Source organism: Cnephaeus nilssonii, assembly GCF_951640355.1.
Source record: "Cnephaeus nilssonii genome assembly, chromosome: 16".
NCBI classification, from domain to species: Eukaryota; Metazoa; Chordata; class Mammalia; order Chiroptera; family Vespertilionidae; genus Cnephaeus; species Cnephaeus nilssonii.
The window spans coordinates 21,019,392-21,033,693 of record NC_137087.1 but is presented as its reverse complement, the minus strand read 5'-3'; the positions used below and the strand labels follow the sequence as shown (position 1 = coordinate 21,033,693).

General features: G+C 58.6%; 1 protein-coding gene across 1 annotated transcript in view; it reads left to right on the top strand.

Annotated features, from left to right (window-relative positions):
- Positions 1 to 2,794: 2,794 nt before the first annotated feature.
- LOC307112528 (collagen alpha-1(XIII) chain-like) overlaps positions 2,795 to 14,302 on the top strand; it is a gene marked incomplete at its 3' end in the record, with an annotated part of 30,475 nt that continues 18,967 nt past the window's right edge. The window contains exon 1 of the mRNA XM_079793258.1: positions 2,795 to 3,628. Coding sequence (XP_079649384.1) covers positions 3,335 to 3,628 — 294 coding nt within the window. The 5' untranslated portion in view covers positions 2,795 to 3,334. The remainder of the gene's footprint in view (positions 3,629 to 14,302) is intronic.

The window sequence follows — 14,302 nt, the reverse complement described above, 5'->3', positions numbered from 1 at the left end:
AGAGGTCAAGGCTGCCAAAGGCACAGTGAGATGAAGAGAAGTGGGGTTCCCGCCATAAAACTGGGCTTGGAGCAATTGGCAGGGTTTTAAGGTACAGAGAACAGGTGAGTGAAGGATGAACTCCCTGGCAGGGGGTCCAGCAAATATGTGGAAGCCAACAACAACAACAACAACAATAACAAAAACAGAAAATGCTTGAGGAACAGAACAGCTTACATGCACAGGGACAATTTTCTTAGCTTTCCACTCTGGTACCCGGAATATCCATTTTTATCTGGGAGTGTAACCATGACCACAGATTGAAGTCAAACTCCTTGGTTAGCACGGGAAGCCTTCTATCTCCTGGCTACAGACAAGAAACCCGATTTCCTAGGGACTTGTCCTGAGTCACAGGATTTCCGCCCTTCTTCCCGGAAGCCTCCTTGCGGCCTTTGCTCTGTTTCGTGGATTTCTCACCCTCTGCCTGTTCTGTCTGAACGTATCTTATCTTCCCCTCTGGACTTTGAGCTCCTGGAGAGCAGGGTCTTTTCACTCCTGTGTCTCCAAGTTGCAGGCTCCGCTTCTGCAGAATGAGGTTTCGAGATAAGCCCAGATACCCTGTGACAGGGCCTGCGGTGGGCAGTGCTTAACGGGAAGGGAGCGTCCCCAGGCTCAGAATGTCATTCAGTGCATGAAGAAGGGAGGGGACATTTGGGGATAGAGCCCCCCTAATCAGGCTGAGGCCCGAATCCCACCACTGCTACCCCCAGCGATCGGTTGAGGGGAAAAGAGGCTGTGACTCATCTTGGGGTAGAAATTTCTTCCTGTTGCACAACTGGGAGCCCAGAGGTGGCTGTATCTTAGCCGACTCCAGTGGCCATGAGTTCCTAAAGAATGAAGTAGCTATCATTTATTGAGTGCCTACTGTTTGCCAGGCACTGTGTTAAGTGCTTTACATGCATTACTTCAATAAGTCCCGTTTTGTAAATGAGAAAGAAAGCAGACGTTCGGTAACTCCATCATTGACCGAACCGTGATTGATACCCGGGTCTCTCTGACTCGAGTCCCCCTGGAAGTCCCCGGGGTTTGGACGTGTCATTGCTGATGCTGGAGTCAGGTTAGCCTAGTACCCTCTTCCTTCAGCTCCCAATCACAGAGGCTGCGCCAGCCCCAAGTCCTTTTAGGTTTCACGGCCTTAGCATTCCCCAGGACTGCTAAAATCCTGAAAGGGAAAAGAGCAGCTTGTGGAACAACCAAGGATGAAACTACTAACCCCCCTCCCCGCCAGTTCCGTTCTTCCATTCCCTCTACCTTTGAATCCCCAGGCATGTACCTCTCGGTGCAGACATTCTCTGGCGCCCCCTGGTGGTCTTCAACACCATCACAGAGTAGGGAAACACTAGTAGCCAATGCCCCACATGGAGGAAATGCTAGAGGCGGGCCTGACCCAGAGCTCCGGGCCGCCAGCAGGGTGGCAGCATCCATTTCTACCCCTGTAGTCCCCCACAGTGGCGGACTGACCCAGCAGGCAATGTTATACCACATTACTTACAAGTACTATATTACTCTTTCAAACGTGCCACACTACGAGGTGTGCCATGATACTGTACTTATTACATATTAAGCTTGACCAGGTCAATACATAAAATGTGAAGGTGGCACACCCTGTTATTGTAAAATGGAATCCAGCATTCCTGTCACCCCTGCCCCCATTCCACATCGGAGGAGCCAGCCTTTTTATCTCCTGCCCCCGGTCCTGGGAAGCATGCTTTCTGCATAAACTCATTCCCACCACCTCGTTTGCAGGAGTGACAAGAGGCCCAGGGAGATAAAGTCTCTTGGGATACAACTGTTGTTTCAAGTGGGAGAGGTGACAAGCGCAGAGAGGAAACCATGCAATGCCCTTCAGGCAGCTTTTCTCTCTGGGGGTTAGGACGTGCCGGCGGGAGGGGTGGAGATGGGAAGGACCCACAGGATGGAGGGAGAGCGGTGCGAGAATTGCTCACCTTTGATGGCTGGGCTGGCGGGGGCCTGCTGGCCTGACAGTAGAGGGATGGAATGGGTCTCAGATCAATGGCAGGAAATAAGGGCGGGATCAAGACTGGCAGGGAGCGGCGGGACCTGCTTTTCCCACACCTTGGGATGAACCCTGCTGCTCAGTTTTCATTTTCCTCTACCCTGTTACTGTGGGTCCTGAAAGAGAGAAAGGCACCATTTCTGCTGCCCCTGGAGGGCTAGCTTGTCACCCCCAGGAAAGGTGTGGTTGGCGGAAGGAGCCCCACAAAGGCCCCGGGGAAGCTGCAGGACTCGGGTGGCACAGAGCCCAAGGTGGAGTCACCCCGGGGAGTCAGGGAAGGGGTGAGACATGGGGGGTGAGGGAGCTGGGCGCCGTGGCAGCCGAAGGGATTCTGATCGTCTTGCTCAGGACGTGGAGATCCTTCTAGACGCCCGACAATAACTCGGTCGGGCTCCCCGGAGGATCCCAGAGGCGGGCTCTGCCAGCTAGTCAGAAAGCGGAGTAGAGGGATGCCTGGCCGCAGGATTTCGGCGTGAATCCGGGGAAAGGGAGAGAAGTGGAGCCCTCACGCCACCCCACACCCCCTTCCTGCCTATAAATAACCCCGTGTCACTTCAAAGAAGGCCGAGGTCGGGGGAGAGGCTGCTCCTGGGGCTGGTGGCTAGGGGCAGCGGCCCCTCCACACCACGCCCCCCACCCGGGCGAGTTTGAATAAATAAACAAATCCCAGCCGTCGGCCCCGCGGGAGGCGGGGGAGGAGAGGGGCGGAGGAGGGAGGGGCGGGGGAGATTAGTTTGGGAAGTAGCACGGATTGCTCATCCGATCCGAGCAGCCGCGGCCGGTGTGTCAAGTTACAGAGGCGCCGGAATCGGCCCCAGCGCTCCTCGCAGCGGCCGCGACCCACCTCTGCCCATGGGGCCCTCGGCGCGCGCCCCTTCGCTCCGGGACTGAAACTGGCTCGCCGCCGGGAGACGCGAGGCACCGGGGAGCAGGGACGGTGCAGAAGCAACTCGAGGATTCTGCGGATACCTGAAGGGAAAGACGGACGGAGAGAAGGCGTGCCGACCGGTTCCTCTCACTTTCCCGGACTTGGAACACTCTGCGAAGTAACTGTTTCCCACCTGGGCGTACCCCGAGTGCCGCCGGTGGTGTTGTCTCGGCTCTCCCCCTCCTGCTGCTAATTTTTCCGTCCTCTTTGCCGGGAGCAAAGGAAAGGAACATTTTCCAGGACACAAGCCCTTTACCCCCGTCCCGCAGCTTGGACCGAGCCTTTGGGGCAGCGGCTCTCGCCCTTATTTATTCTATTTATTTATTTATTGGTTCTCAAGACGCGAGGGGATGGTGGCGGAGCGCGCCCGCAAAGCGGCAGCCGCGGGTGCCCGCGGGCCTGGGGAGCGGGGCGCTCCGGGGACGGCGGCGCTGGCGGTGGCGCCGGCGGAGCGCTGCGCGCGGCTGCCGAGCCCGGGCTCGTGCGGGCTGCTGGCGCTGGCCCTCTGCTCGCTGGGGCTCAGCCTGCTCGCCCACTTTCGGACGGCGGAGCTGCAGGCCCGGGTGCTGCGCCTGGAAGCCGAGTGTGGGGAGCAGCAAATGGAGACGGCTATTTTGGGACGAGTCAACCAACTGCTTGATGAGGTCTGTGCTCTTTGTTGCTGGCTTTTATCCCTCCCCGCGGCGCCCCCTCGCGCAGCTTCCAAACTCTCCATCCGCCGGTGCCCGCGGGCACTTGCCATCCGCGCTGCGCAGTGCGCCCGGGAGCTCGGACTGGGTGTCCCAGGGAGGGGTTGGGGGCGGGGACGGATGCTGCCCTGCCAGGGACCCCGAGGACCCGAGGGGCTTACGCGGGCCCCCTCAATCCCGCTTCAGGCAGGCACCCCCTCCGCCCCCCACCCCGCATGGGGGCTGGGAGCGCCCTGGGCGCGCGGGGCAGGTGGAGGAAGGCAGGGCGCGCAGAGGCAGGCGCGCAGAGGCGGCCAAGCTCCACTTGTCCCACCAGGGTGGGGTGAGAGCCGCCCAGCGCCCACGCCACGGGACTTGTGGCCCGCGGTCCCCGGCCGAGGCTCGCTGTCCCCATGGCCCTCCCCATCTATCCCTGGAGGATCAGTACCTTTTTGTGCCAACGTTTCTTTAGGATAGAGTGAGGGAGGGGGTCATCCAAGCGGCTGAGGGGGCCACAGGAGGCAGTTCCTGCAGCAGGGGGTGTCCTGGTCCCTGCCGCTGCCCAGACCACTGGGGCCCAGCTGTGGGTCTCCCCGGCTCTGCATGCCCTCTGGTTCCTGAGCTGGGTTTCTCATGTCCTACCCTCTGGAATAGTCCCCCAACGTTTTGTGTCCGTGTGTTTCTCTGGGAAAAGGATACTGAGCTTTCTCCCATTCCCAACATGTTCATGAACACAAGTGAAAGCTAGAGTATCTCTCAGCCAGGGCGACCCTGGGAGTACATAAAACCCACTTCCCCAGGAAGGAGGGACATGCAGTCTTACTGGTGCCATCAGAGAAAAGGCCGGGCAGTGAGGGCATGAGGCCTGGTGACTATGGGAATCTGGACAGCACAGGGGATCCAGGGCCCGGGGACCCACAGGTGAGGGTAAGCAGTCTGGGAAGAGATCCTGGAAGAGGCTGCCGTGGAAGGCTCCATGGGAAAAACTGGGCGGGCCGCTTAGTAAGAAGTGTTGTGGGAAAGTGAGGAGCAGGGCCTCGGTCCAGTAGGTCCTGCTTAGAAGCTGTGCAACCTGGGGCAAATAGCCTAACCCTTCTGAGCTGGCAAAACTGGTGGCGATGGCAAACATTAGAGCGCCGCTCGACCTGTAGTGACATCGTATCTCTTCTGGAATGATGCACCAGTCTCCTCCAGCCAGGCCCCTCTCAGGTGCCCCTTCCAGGCAGAGGCTGGTACCTGCCACCCCCCGCCCCCAAGGGTGGTCAAGGAGAGGGAGGCCACGTGGCCAGAGCAAAGAGGGTGGCAAGTTTGCCTTTGCTAGTTTACTGGCTCAGCCATGACTGCTGCTATCAGCTCATTCCCATGCGCTGCCAGGCGATAGGGAATCCAGAGGGCTCGGTCAGACCCCACAGTCCCCTGGACCGGCTGGGACAAGCAGGGAGCTCTAGGCTCAGCAATGGAGAGGGTCTGGGGGCAGGTGGGGCTCTCCTGGGTGTCTCTGGTTGCTGGGTGCTGGGTGCTGAGGGACAAGCATCAGCCCCTGAGAGTTTTGCTTAGTTCCTCTCACCATGCTCTCCCCTTCCTGGCCCCCACTGTTGGCCAGGACATGCCCCGGCCCTTACCCAGAGCCTTGCTTCCTCTGTTTAAGACTTAGCCATGCCAAGTCTCATGCTTTTAAGGTCTTGGGGCTGACAGTGTTATCTTATATGCTGATTCCTCCTCGTGAAACTGCTGCTTCATCTTTACCCCACTGACCTCTAGACCTCTCATCTGCAGAGCACCTGAACTGACCCCATTTCACAGATGGGCAAACTAAGGCCCAGAGAGGGGCGGCAGGTTACTCAGAGTCACATGGTGAGATCCAGGACGAGAACCTAGGCCTCCTGACCCTGCTTCCAGGGCACGAGGTCCCGCCACCTTCTCTGTCCATTTCCATCCAGTCGTTCAGCAAATGTTTCCTGAGAACCAGCTGTGGGTCAGGCAGTGTGGACACACGCCTGCCTTCCTAAACGCATAGGCGAACAGGACACAAAGGAGAAAGTGTGAAAAGTGCTGTGATAATGGAAGCAGAGGAGGCCTGGGGAATGTATTAACATGCAACAAACCTGATGGCGGTGGCTTCCTGGCAAAGTGATTCTCAAGCAAAGTTTTAAAGGATAAATAGGAGTTTTCCAGGCAAAGGCAATGGGTGTGGGGGCCTTGTTCTTAGGGGCAAAGGGAGGCTGAAAGTCAGCGGAGGGGGCTGCCTTGGGAAACTGAAGAAAGCGCATGACTCTGGAGAGCTGGGCGGGTGGCATGGTACAGGGTCTGGCTGGAGAGAGACTGTGGCCTTAGAGACGGATCTATGTAAGAGCAGTGGGGAGCCATGGAAGGGCCTAGAGGGGGGCAGTATGGGAACTTAAGGCAGAGCAGAGAGGTCAAACAAGAGGCTAGTGCAGGCCCGAGGGGGCTGTGACCCAGATTGGGGGGTGCAAATGGGGTCAGAGGGGTGAATGGAAAGGGTGGCTGCAGTGGAGGGGCCTGAGGTCAGTTGGAACCAGAGAGAGAGCTGTCCTGAGGGTGGCGGGGGGTGGGGTGGCCTAGTCTGTGTGGAGATGGTCCTGGGTGGGGCCTCAGTCCAGGGGCTCCCGAAGGGGCCCTCTAAGGGTCTCACTGTCTAATATGGTAACCACTGGTCACATGTGACTCATTATAGTTACATTAATTAAAATTAAATAACATTGAAATTGAGTTCCTCAAGCACACGAGCCACATTTCCAATAAGCGCTCAGTAGACACCTGTGGCTAGTGGCTACCAGACTGGACAGCACAGACATGCAACATGTACGTCACGCAGGAAGCTCTGTGTGACCGCACTGTGGCAGGAGCAGGACACTCTGGGCCAGCAAAGGTGTCCCCAGAGCAACTCGAGGCCCTTTCCTCCACCCCAGACCTTTCCTTCCCGGGGTATGTTCTCCCAGGTTGGAGCCAACGGCAAAGGTGAGGAAAGGGTGAGCGGAGGAGACTGGGACTGGCCAAAACCCCTGGGAGAAGAGGAAAGGCAGAGAAGAGAGGAGGCCATGGCTTTGGTGAAGCGGGATCCTGTGGAATGGATGTGCAGGGGGCTCCTGCTCTCACAGGGCACACAGGCCCCCGGTGAATACTGGGGCCTAGACCAGGATTCCAGTGGGCTTTGCCACCCCCTGGGCTTGGGTCCCTACTCTAGAAACCCCAGGCTCTGCCTCCCTCTGGGGGACGCTGGGAGACCCTCAGGAGATGGCAGATGGGAGAATGCACTTAAAGGTGCCACCAGAGGCCATGCTCAGGGCCACAGGAGCGCTCGCAGGGGGGTCTCAGGGACCTGCGGCAGGCGACCAGTCCTGGAGCAGGTGGGCCTGCGCCACGCCCTGAAGGACGGAGGAAGGGCCTTGGGCAGAGTATACAGCCTGTGCAGTGGCCTGGAGGCAGGAATCTAGGGGACATTCACACCACACACCCCGTGGGGAAGCAGCCTGCTGGGCACAGACCGCATCTGTGAGGCAGGGGGAGGAGGGAGCTGCCAGCCGTGCTGAGGGGACCCAGCAGGAGAGGAGCCTGGAGCAAGTCGAGCCAGAGGCAGCTGTGAGCAGAAGGGCCAGCCTCTGGGAGAGGAGGGTCCAAGCTGGGAGAGGAGGCTGGGGCGGGGGGCCAGCTCATGGGGAGCTGGGAGTGTGGCTTCCAGACCTCAGGCCCCAACTCTTCCCCCGTCAGCTCCGCTCTCCTGGTCTGGGACCCTTAATGAGCACTCCAGCTGCCGTTACTTGACGTGCTTGCTGTGCAGCGAGAAACTGGAATGTCCCAAATGGAGGAAATCAGATGTCACCTAGGGCTGGACAGAGGGTGTGCAGTGAAAGAGGAGGGAGTGGAATTTAAAATCTAATCGCCAGATCCATTTGTAGGCCAAGGGGGAGCAAGGGGTGTCAGCAGCCACATTCAAGGTGAATGTTAGGGGACCCCAGGCAGACTCTCTCATCCCTAAATAGAAGAAAAGCACCCATTGTAATAGGAATGTCTCACACTTATAGGGTCTGTACAGGGGCCCTTTATTGGGTCCTTTTCCAGAGGAGGGTTTAGGGAGAGATCAAAGCAGTGGCTGAGATGCTGGGATGAGGGTGGGAGCAGGCTCTTAAAGGGACAGTGTGTGTGTGTGTGACACAGTGAGGGGCGTGGTCTGTGAAGATCTGTGGCGATCCTAGCTGCCTCCACCTCCGTGATGAACAGACCTTAGATTTAGGTGCCCTCACATGCAGTAAGGACTCCACTGTGTCAGGCCTGAAACTCCTCCCCCTTCCTTGGAGTGCGCAAATGCCTAGTCTTGTGGGTGTAAATAGAGGGAATAGAGCCCCTCCAGCCCACCACTCTTGCCCTACAGGAGAGAACAAAGGTTTGAAGGCTGCAAACCCAGGTATCAGAGACACCCCCTGCCCTGCAGACATCTCTTCTCCTTTCCAGACCACAGCTCACTGTCTAGCCGAGTGACGGCAAAGACACGGCCCCTGTGTGCTCCACTCCGCAGTCCCTGGCCCGCGGCAGACCTTGTTAATCAATCGTAGCGCTTTCCCACTGCACTCACATACTGCCCCAGACTCCTTCCAACACGGTTCCAGGAAGCTACCACCAACCGGTGAGTTGGGTTCAAGAAAGAGCTATTTCGTGACTCTAAATGAGTTTGTTTTTAAAACGCGAGCAATATTTACTATCGATAAAGCCAGGGGGAGTTCCTAAAGTTTTACAGCTTCTCCAGAGGCCTTAAAGCTAGCTGGTAGCTCCAAGCCAGACTGAGGAGCTCATTACGTCGCCAACCCTCAGGGAAGGTGGTGGGAACGGTCACAGCACCTGAGACCACTCGCCATGGGCCTTCAGCACCGTTTCCCAGTTTGGCACTCTCAGAAAGATGCCTCTCCCTTGTTCTAGACTGGCCCAGGGCCACTTGGAAAACCTCCCCAAACCATCCAACCCAAACGGGCTCTCTCCCTGCAGAACCTCCTGGCCATGCCAAACATGGAGCCCAGAGAAGAAAGTAGATAAGACATGGCACATGCTGGCCTCTCTCATCCCGGAACCACAGCAGCCATGACTCCCAGTGAACCGAGATGGGCCCCAGAATCCCTCTCAACACCGTGCACCAGGCTGCCACTCCCGGCCTATTAGGGTCAAGGGCCAAGATGACATGCATTTGCCATCCATGGCTCAGCCTCACACTCATTGTCAGTGTGCCCTCCTCTCTGTGGCCTTTGAACGTCTTGTCTCTCCATTGGCTCACACACAACCCAGGGGCAGGGACAGGGCTCACTGGTTTCAGGGTCCCTGAGTCTAGGCAGGGACTTGGCACATAGTAGGCAGCTCTCACCAATTAGTTGATGGTTTAAGGTTGCCCTGCTGGGGGCTAGTGAAGCCACCCCAGTCAGCTGCCCTCCACACCCACACCCACACCCCCAGACCCAGCATTTGCTGGGGGGATGGTGCCCTGGAGGTGGGTGTTTCGCAGCCACCAGCAGAGGGTGAAATGATTCACTCCTAAGTCAGGGCCACCGCCCCTGGTGCTGGCTGGGAGAGTGGGGATGGCTTGGTGTGATGTGTTCCCACCAGACAGAGCAGCTGGGAGCACCCCCCCACCCCCCGCCTCCCCCACTTCCTACTTTTGAGGGTCAGCAGCTTCACCTCACCTGCCCAGGCTGCCTGGCATGTTTTGGTGGGAGCAGAACATTGAGGTGAGCAAAACCATAGCACTCGATGTCCCGTGTACCGCTTCCACGAACTGGTGGTGTGACCTGAGCTCGGTGTCTTGATCTGTAAAAACGGATGACGACATCTCCTCTCAGGCTTATTGCAGGGTTAAATGGAATCATTCGACTAATACCACCACCCTCATCATCAGAGGAGATCCGAGGGGGCTCTGCCGTGTCCACAACTTTCAGTAATAGCTAATACTTACTGAGCACTGTTTAAGGAGCTTTACCTCTATGAATTCACTTAATTCTCACAACAATCCTATGAAGTGGTTCTATTTTTCCCTTCTTGCAGAAGAGAAAGTGGAGGCCCAGAGAAGTTAAGTAACTTCCTCAAGGTCACACAGCTAGTAAAGAGCAGAGCCAAGCCTTGAACCCAGGCAGTCTGACCCCAGAGCTGGCCTTCTGAGCCACTAGTATAAGGTGCCATACAGCTAAGGCTAGTCACGTAGGCCAGGGGCTGGGCACTGGTTCGGTTCACTTTGGCTCCCAGCGCCGAGGCATTTACTGAACTGACGTGGCATCGGGCCCAGGGTGCCATCTTGGTGTAGGAACGACACTGGGGTGCCGTCTGTGGTATCAGCCTGGTCTCCGGGTGCTCAGCTTCCCGGGCAGGGTGCACGGCTCCTTGTCTCTTGGACGCTGGGCTGTCCTCTCGGAAGCTTAGCGCCAGACCTGGACCCACCGCCTGGCAGAGCGCAGCCCCCGGCAGCCGTGTTTGCAAAGCCCCGCTCCCAGTTCTGCTTAGCCCCCTGCCCTGGCCTTCTTTCTCCCTCTCCCTTCCTGTGGCCTTACTGTATAAACACGTCTGTCTGTCTGTCTGTCTAGGCAGCTGACTGAACGCCCCTTTAGAAACAAGATAAAGCTAAAACTTCTAAAGTAACTACACTTTTGAAAGTTATTCTTCCCTCCTTCTCGTCATGCTTGCACACCCGCAAAGGCCTGCTCGGAGCCGGGGACAGGCTGGCTGACCCACCATGCGGACCCGCTTCCCAAAGCCTTGATAGGAATCCCTGTGGGGAGGGTGTGGCCTTAGGGTGTCCATGTCTGGCAGCCCCTTAGAGAGAGAGAGAGAGAGAGAGAGAGAGCACTTCTGTGAGCCCCAGGCTGGAACATCCGGTGCCATTCTGCCCTCCCAGAAGCCGCTTGTTGAGTCCTCCGTAAGTAAAGGAAGTCAGCAGGCTCCTCCAAGGGAAACTGAGGCTGGGGCTGGGAGTGGCTGGGAGGCTGGGGGTGGCTGGGAGGCTGGGAGGCTGGTTCCCTGGCTCTCCTGGGTGTCACCTGGGCTGCCAGCAAGACCCCAGCCGCAGGCCACACGCCCTGGGTGGTGGCCTCCCTGAGGAAAACTCGCGGTGACCAAAGGGCGGGTGGGGCTGCCAGCAGCAGGGGTTCCTCCGACCTTCAAAGGGCAAGGGCAAGCCCAGCACAAAGGGGCGGAACTGTCTGCCTGGGGGGCTGGGCACGGCCGTCAGGGGGACACTGGGGCCCTGTCTCCCTCCCGGGAGGCTACTGTGTGTTTCCCAGAAAGCCTGCCATGGCTCTAGTCCGCATGGGCTGGGCTCTGCCGCCTCTTCAGCGTGCTTTCCTCTCCTCGCCTGCCCCCACCCGCACCCCTCTGCCCCAGCTCACTGGTCTCCTTGACGCCCATGGTCCTGTCTTGGCCTTTCCTTTGCTCGGGCGGGCGTTTCCCACCGCAGCAGGCTCTCCCGTCCACTCCTCCCTCCGGCCAGCAAGCTCCCTCTGCCTGCTCTGTAAGATGCCATAGGGCGGCCGCGCTGCCCCAGGCTGGGATCCTGCCATCCAAGGCGCTTTGCACCTGCAGTCGCCTGTTACTCTGTAGATGCCATCACTGGAGGTTTTCTGCGTCTGACATGCTCTGACAAGGTGGCCAGTAGGGCAGGACCTGAAGGGGGACAAGGATGCAGAAAGGGGGCTGGTTAGAGGGGCATTCGTTGGGGCTTTGCCAGGAACAGCTTTAGTCCACTTCCCTGTGTGGCAATTGAGGTTTCCTGGGTGAAGGGGGAGACTGGTGACATGGGCGGTTAGAGGGCGGTCCTGCCACCTCCAGCCTCTCCCCACTCCATAGAAGCAGAGTGTTGGAAGGAAGGGAGCTCTGCCCTGGACTAGGAATGTCCCACAACATGTCTGGTTCTCAGGCTTACACCCTCACAGGGATGGGGAGCTCACTACCTTGTGCAGGTGGCTGTCCCGTGGTTGGACAGCTCTGGCTGTAATGCCATGTGCATTCTTCCTCTCATCAGAGCGCCAGACCTATCTTTACACCTCCCATCCCAACCCCCCAGGATGTCTCGAAAGCACCTCAGACTCACCGTGTCTAAACTGAACAAGAAATCCAGACCTTCCCAGCACCCCATCATCGGTGACTGCACTGGCCTCCAGCTGCACCCCCTCTAGGCCTGCTGATCGCACCTTCTCAGCCCCCCACAGATCTGTCCCCTTCTCTTCATCACTCCTGCCCAGCCCCACCTGAGCGGCCCTGGGCACTCCTGGGCCGTGGCAGGAGCCTCCTAACTTATCTGCACCCATTCACTCTGTCCTGCCCTTTCCACCACCCACAAGGCAGCCAGGGCGATCTTTTAAGAACTCTCATCACCACACTTCTCTGATTACAGCTCCTCAATGACTTCCTGTTGCTCTTAGTGGCCAGGAGCCCTGGCCCTTACCACCCTCTCCAGCCTCATGACTCCCCTCCCCTCACTTTCTGAGTCTCGGAGCACGGACTCCGGAGCCAGGTGGCGGGTTCAAATCCAGCTCTGCTAATCCCTGGCTGGTGACAGTGGGCAAGGTGATTAACCTCTCAGTACTTTGGGTGGGACCTCTGTAAAAAGGGGGCGATGAGGAGAGGACCTCCTTCTTATGGGTGTTGTTTTCAGGATAAAACAAGTAAAAACAAGGGCTTTGAGCAGTACCTGGCATTCCAGGAATAGGATTGTGATTATTGTAATATTTCGATCCCCTGAAAAGAGCCAAGCCTCCCCGCCTCCAGCCACCCTGGGTCACAGGCAGACGCAGTGGAGGGACTTGGGCTCTGAGCTCGGCTTCCTGGCTTAAATCCTGCCTCTGCCCTTCTTGGCTGGGTGCCATCACGCACGTTTGTTCACCTCAGTCTGTCTCAGTTTCCTCCGTCATGCCTGGGTGGTTGTGAGTGCTGGGTGAGTGAATATATGCCAGGCCCCTGCCTGGTGCATAAGAGCACGTTGCTGGGTTTGGTCTTAGCCATTCCCCTGTACCTGGGCCCCTCACCTGGTTCGTTGCTGCTCATCCTTTACCCCAGCCCAGCTGTCGGGTCCCCGGATGGGCCAGCCTAGTCCATGCCACGGGGCAGGCCCTCGGCACCTCATCCAGCCATAGCTCTGATGACAGTGGTTGCCTCCTGTTGATGTGCGCGGTTTGTAGACTCTTACGCGCCCTCCCTAGAGAGTAAGCTCCATGCGGGCAGCCTGAATGTCTGCTCTGCTCAGGCGGCCTGAACCAGCCCAGGCTGTGTGTTCCCAGCACTTCGCCCGGCCCTGGCCCAGACAGATGCTCAGCGCCCATCTGTGGCAGGGAGGGAAGGAAAGGAGAGGCATTGACTTTCATCCCAGCACTCTCACCCCAGCCCCTCCCCACACCGTTGTAGGGGACCCCTGCTTCATCCTGCCCGTGGCCCAGCGATGACCCCAGACTCCCTGAAACTCTTGAAGTCCTGGGCCCCATGCTAACCCGGCTCCCAGCCACATCCACCTAGTTCTAAGTCCAGGTCCTGACTCCCCGGGGAAGCAGCAGGGCTGTAGGTTAGCTGGAAGGAAGGACTTCCTCCTATGAAGGCTGGAAACCTCACGCAGGGGCAGCACCTCCTTTCCCCGACTTTCGGATCTGCAGAGCCTGGGGCCACATCTGTCTGTGGTTCTGGGGAGGCAGGAGGCAGAGGCAATGGCATCCGGAGGACCCTCGGGCCCCTGTTTTTCGGCCCTGGGAGCCTGTGATCAGGCGCCAAGTCCATTGTACAAAGAGAGCAGTGCAGGGAGGGAGAAAACGGTTTCTAAGGCACCCACCCCATGACACGCCCTCCGGGGCCCCAGCACACAGTCCCCCACCCCCGCAAGCAGACCAGGCAAGTCCAGTTCTGGTGGGTGTGGGTTGAGTGTCTAGATTTCCTCCGCTTTGATTTCACCCTGCTGAGCTGCCAGCGCCCCGGGGCACGCAGCCGCGCAGGGGCCTGCTGCCTTAACAAACCCAGTCTGTGGGCCGCGTCTCCTGTGGTCCCTGGGATGAGGCCCACAGAGCCAGCCCTGCACGGCCCGGGCCCTGCCTCTGTGCCTTTGGTCCTCACGGGACCGCCCCCCCCCCCACCCCCTCGTCTCCTTCTATCCGAATCCTGCTGAAGCCCAGCCCAAAGCGCGTGTCCTCCTGGCCCTAGAGGGCAGACCTCAAAGTAAGTAATTTGGTTCGAGTGTGGATCAGGGACACAGACCAGGCCCTGCCCTCCAAGGCCGGCTCAGTCTCCAAGGAGGTGCTGGCCCAGGAACAGTGCTGGCGCAGGGTGTTGGAAGGGCTCTGGCAGATGGACCAGGCGCCCACTCCATGCCAGGCACTGTCACCAGACACTTGGCCAGAGCTTTGCCCAGTGTGGTCATTTCACTGGGCAACTCCTCCTTTCAACTCCTCGTCCTCAGGCTCCAAAGGCAGGCCTGTAGGTAGGCCCCACCCACCTTCCCTTCTGCAGGCAGCGGCACCTGCGTTTCCCCAGCGGGGAGGGCAGGGCAGGAAACTACCATATGTCCACCTGCTCGCAGTGGTGCCTGAGGCCCTACCAGCTCATGGGGCACCTGGGCTGGGCGGAGGCAGGCCTGGCACCAGCTCCAGAGAGAAGTGGCCTTCACCTGGCCAGTAAGAACAGCAC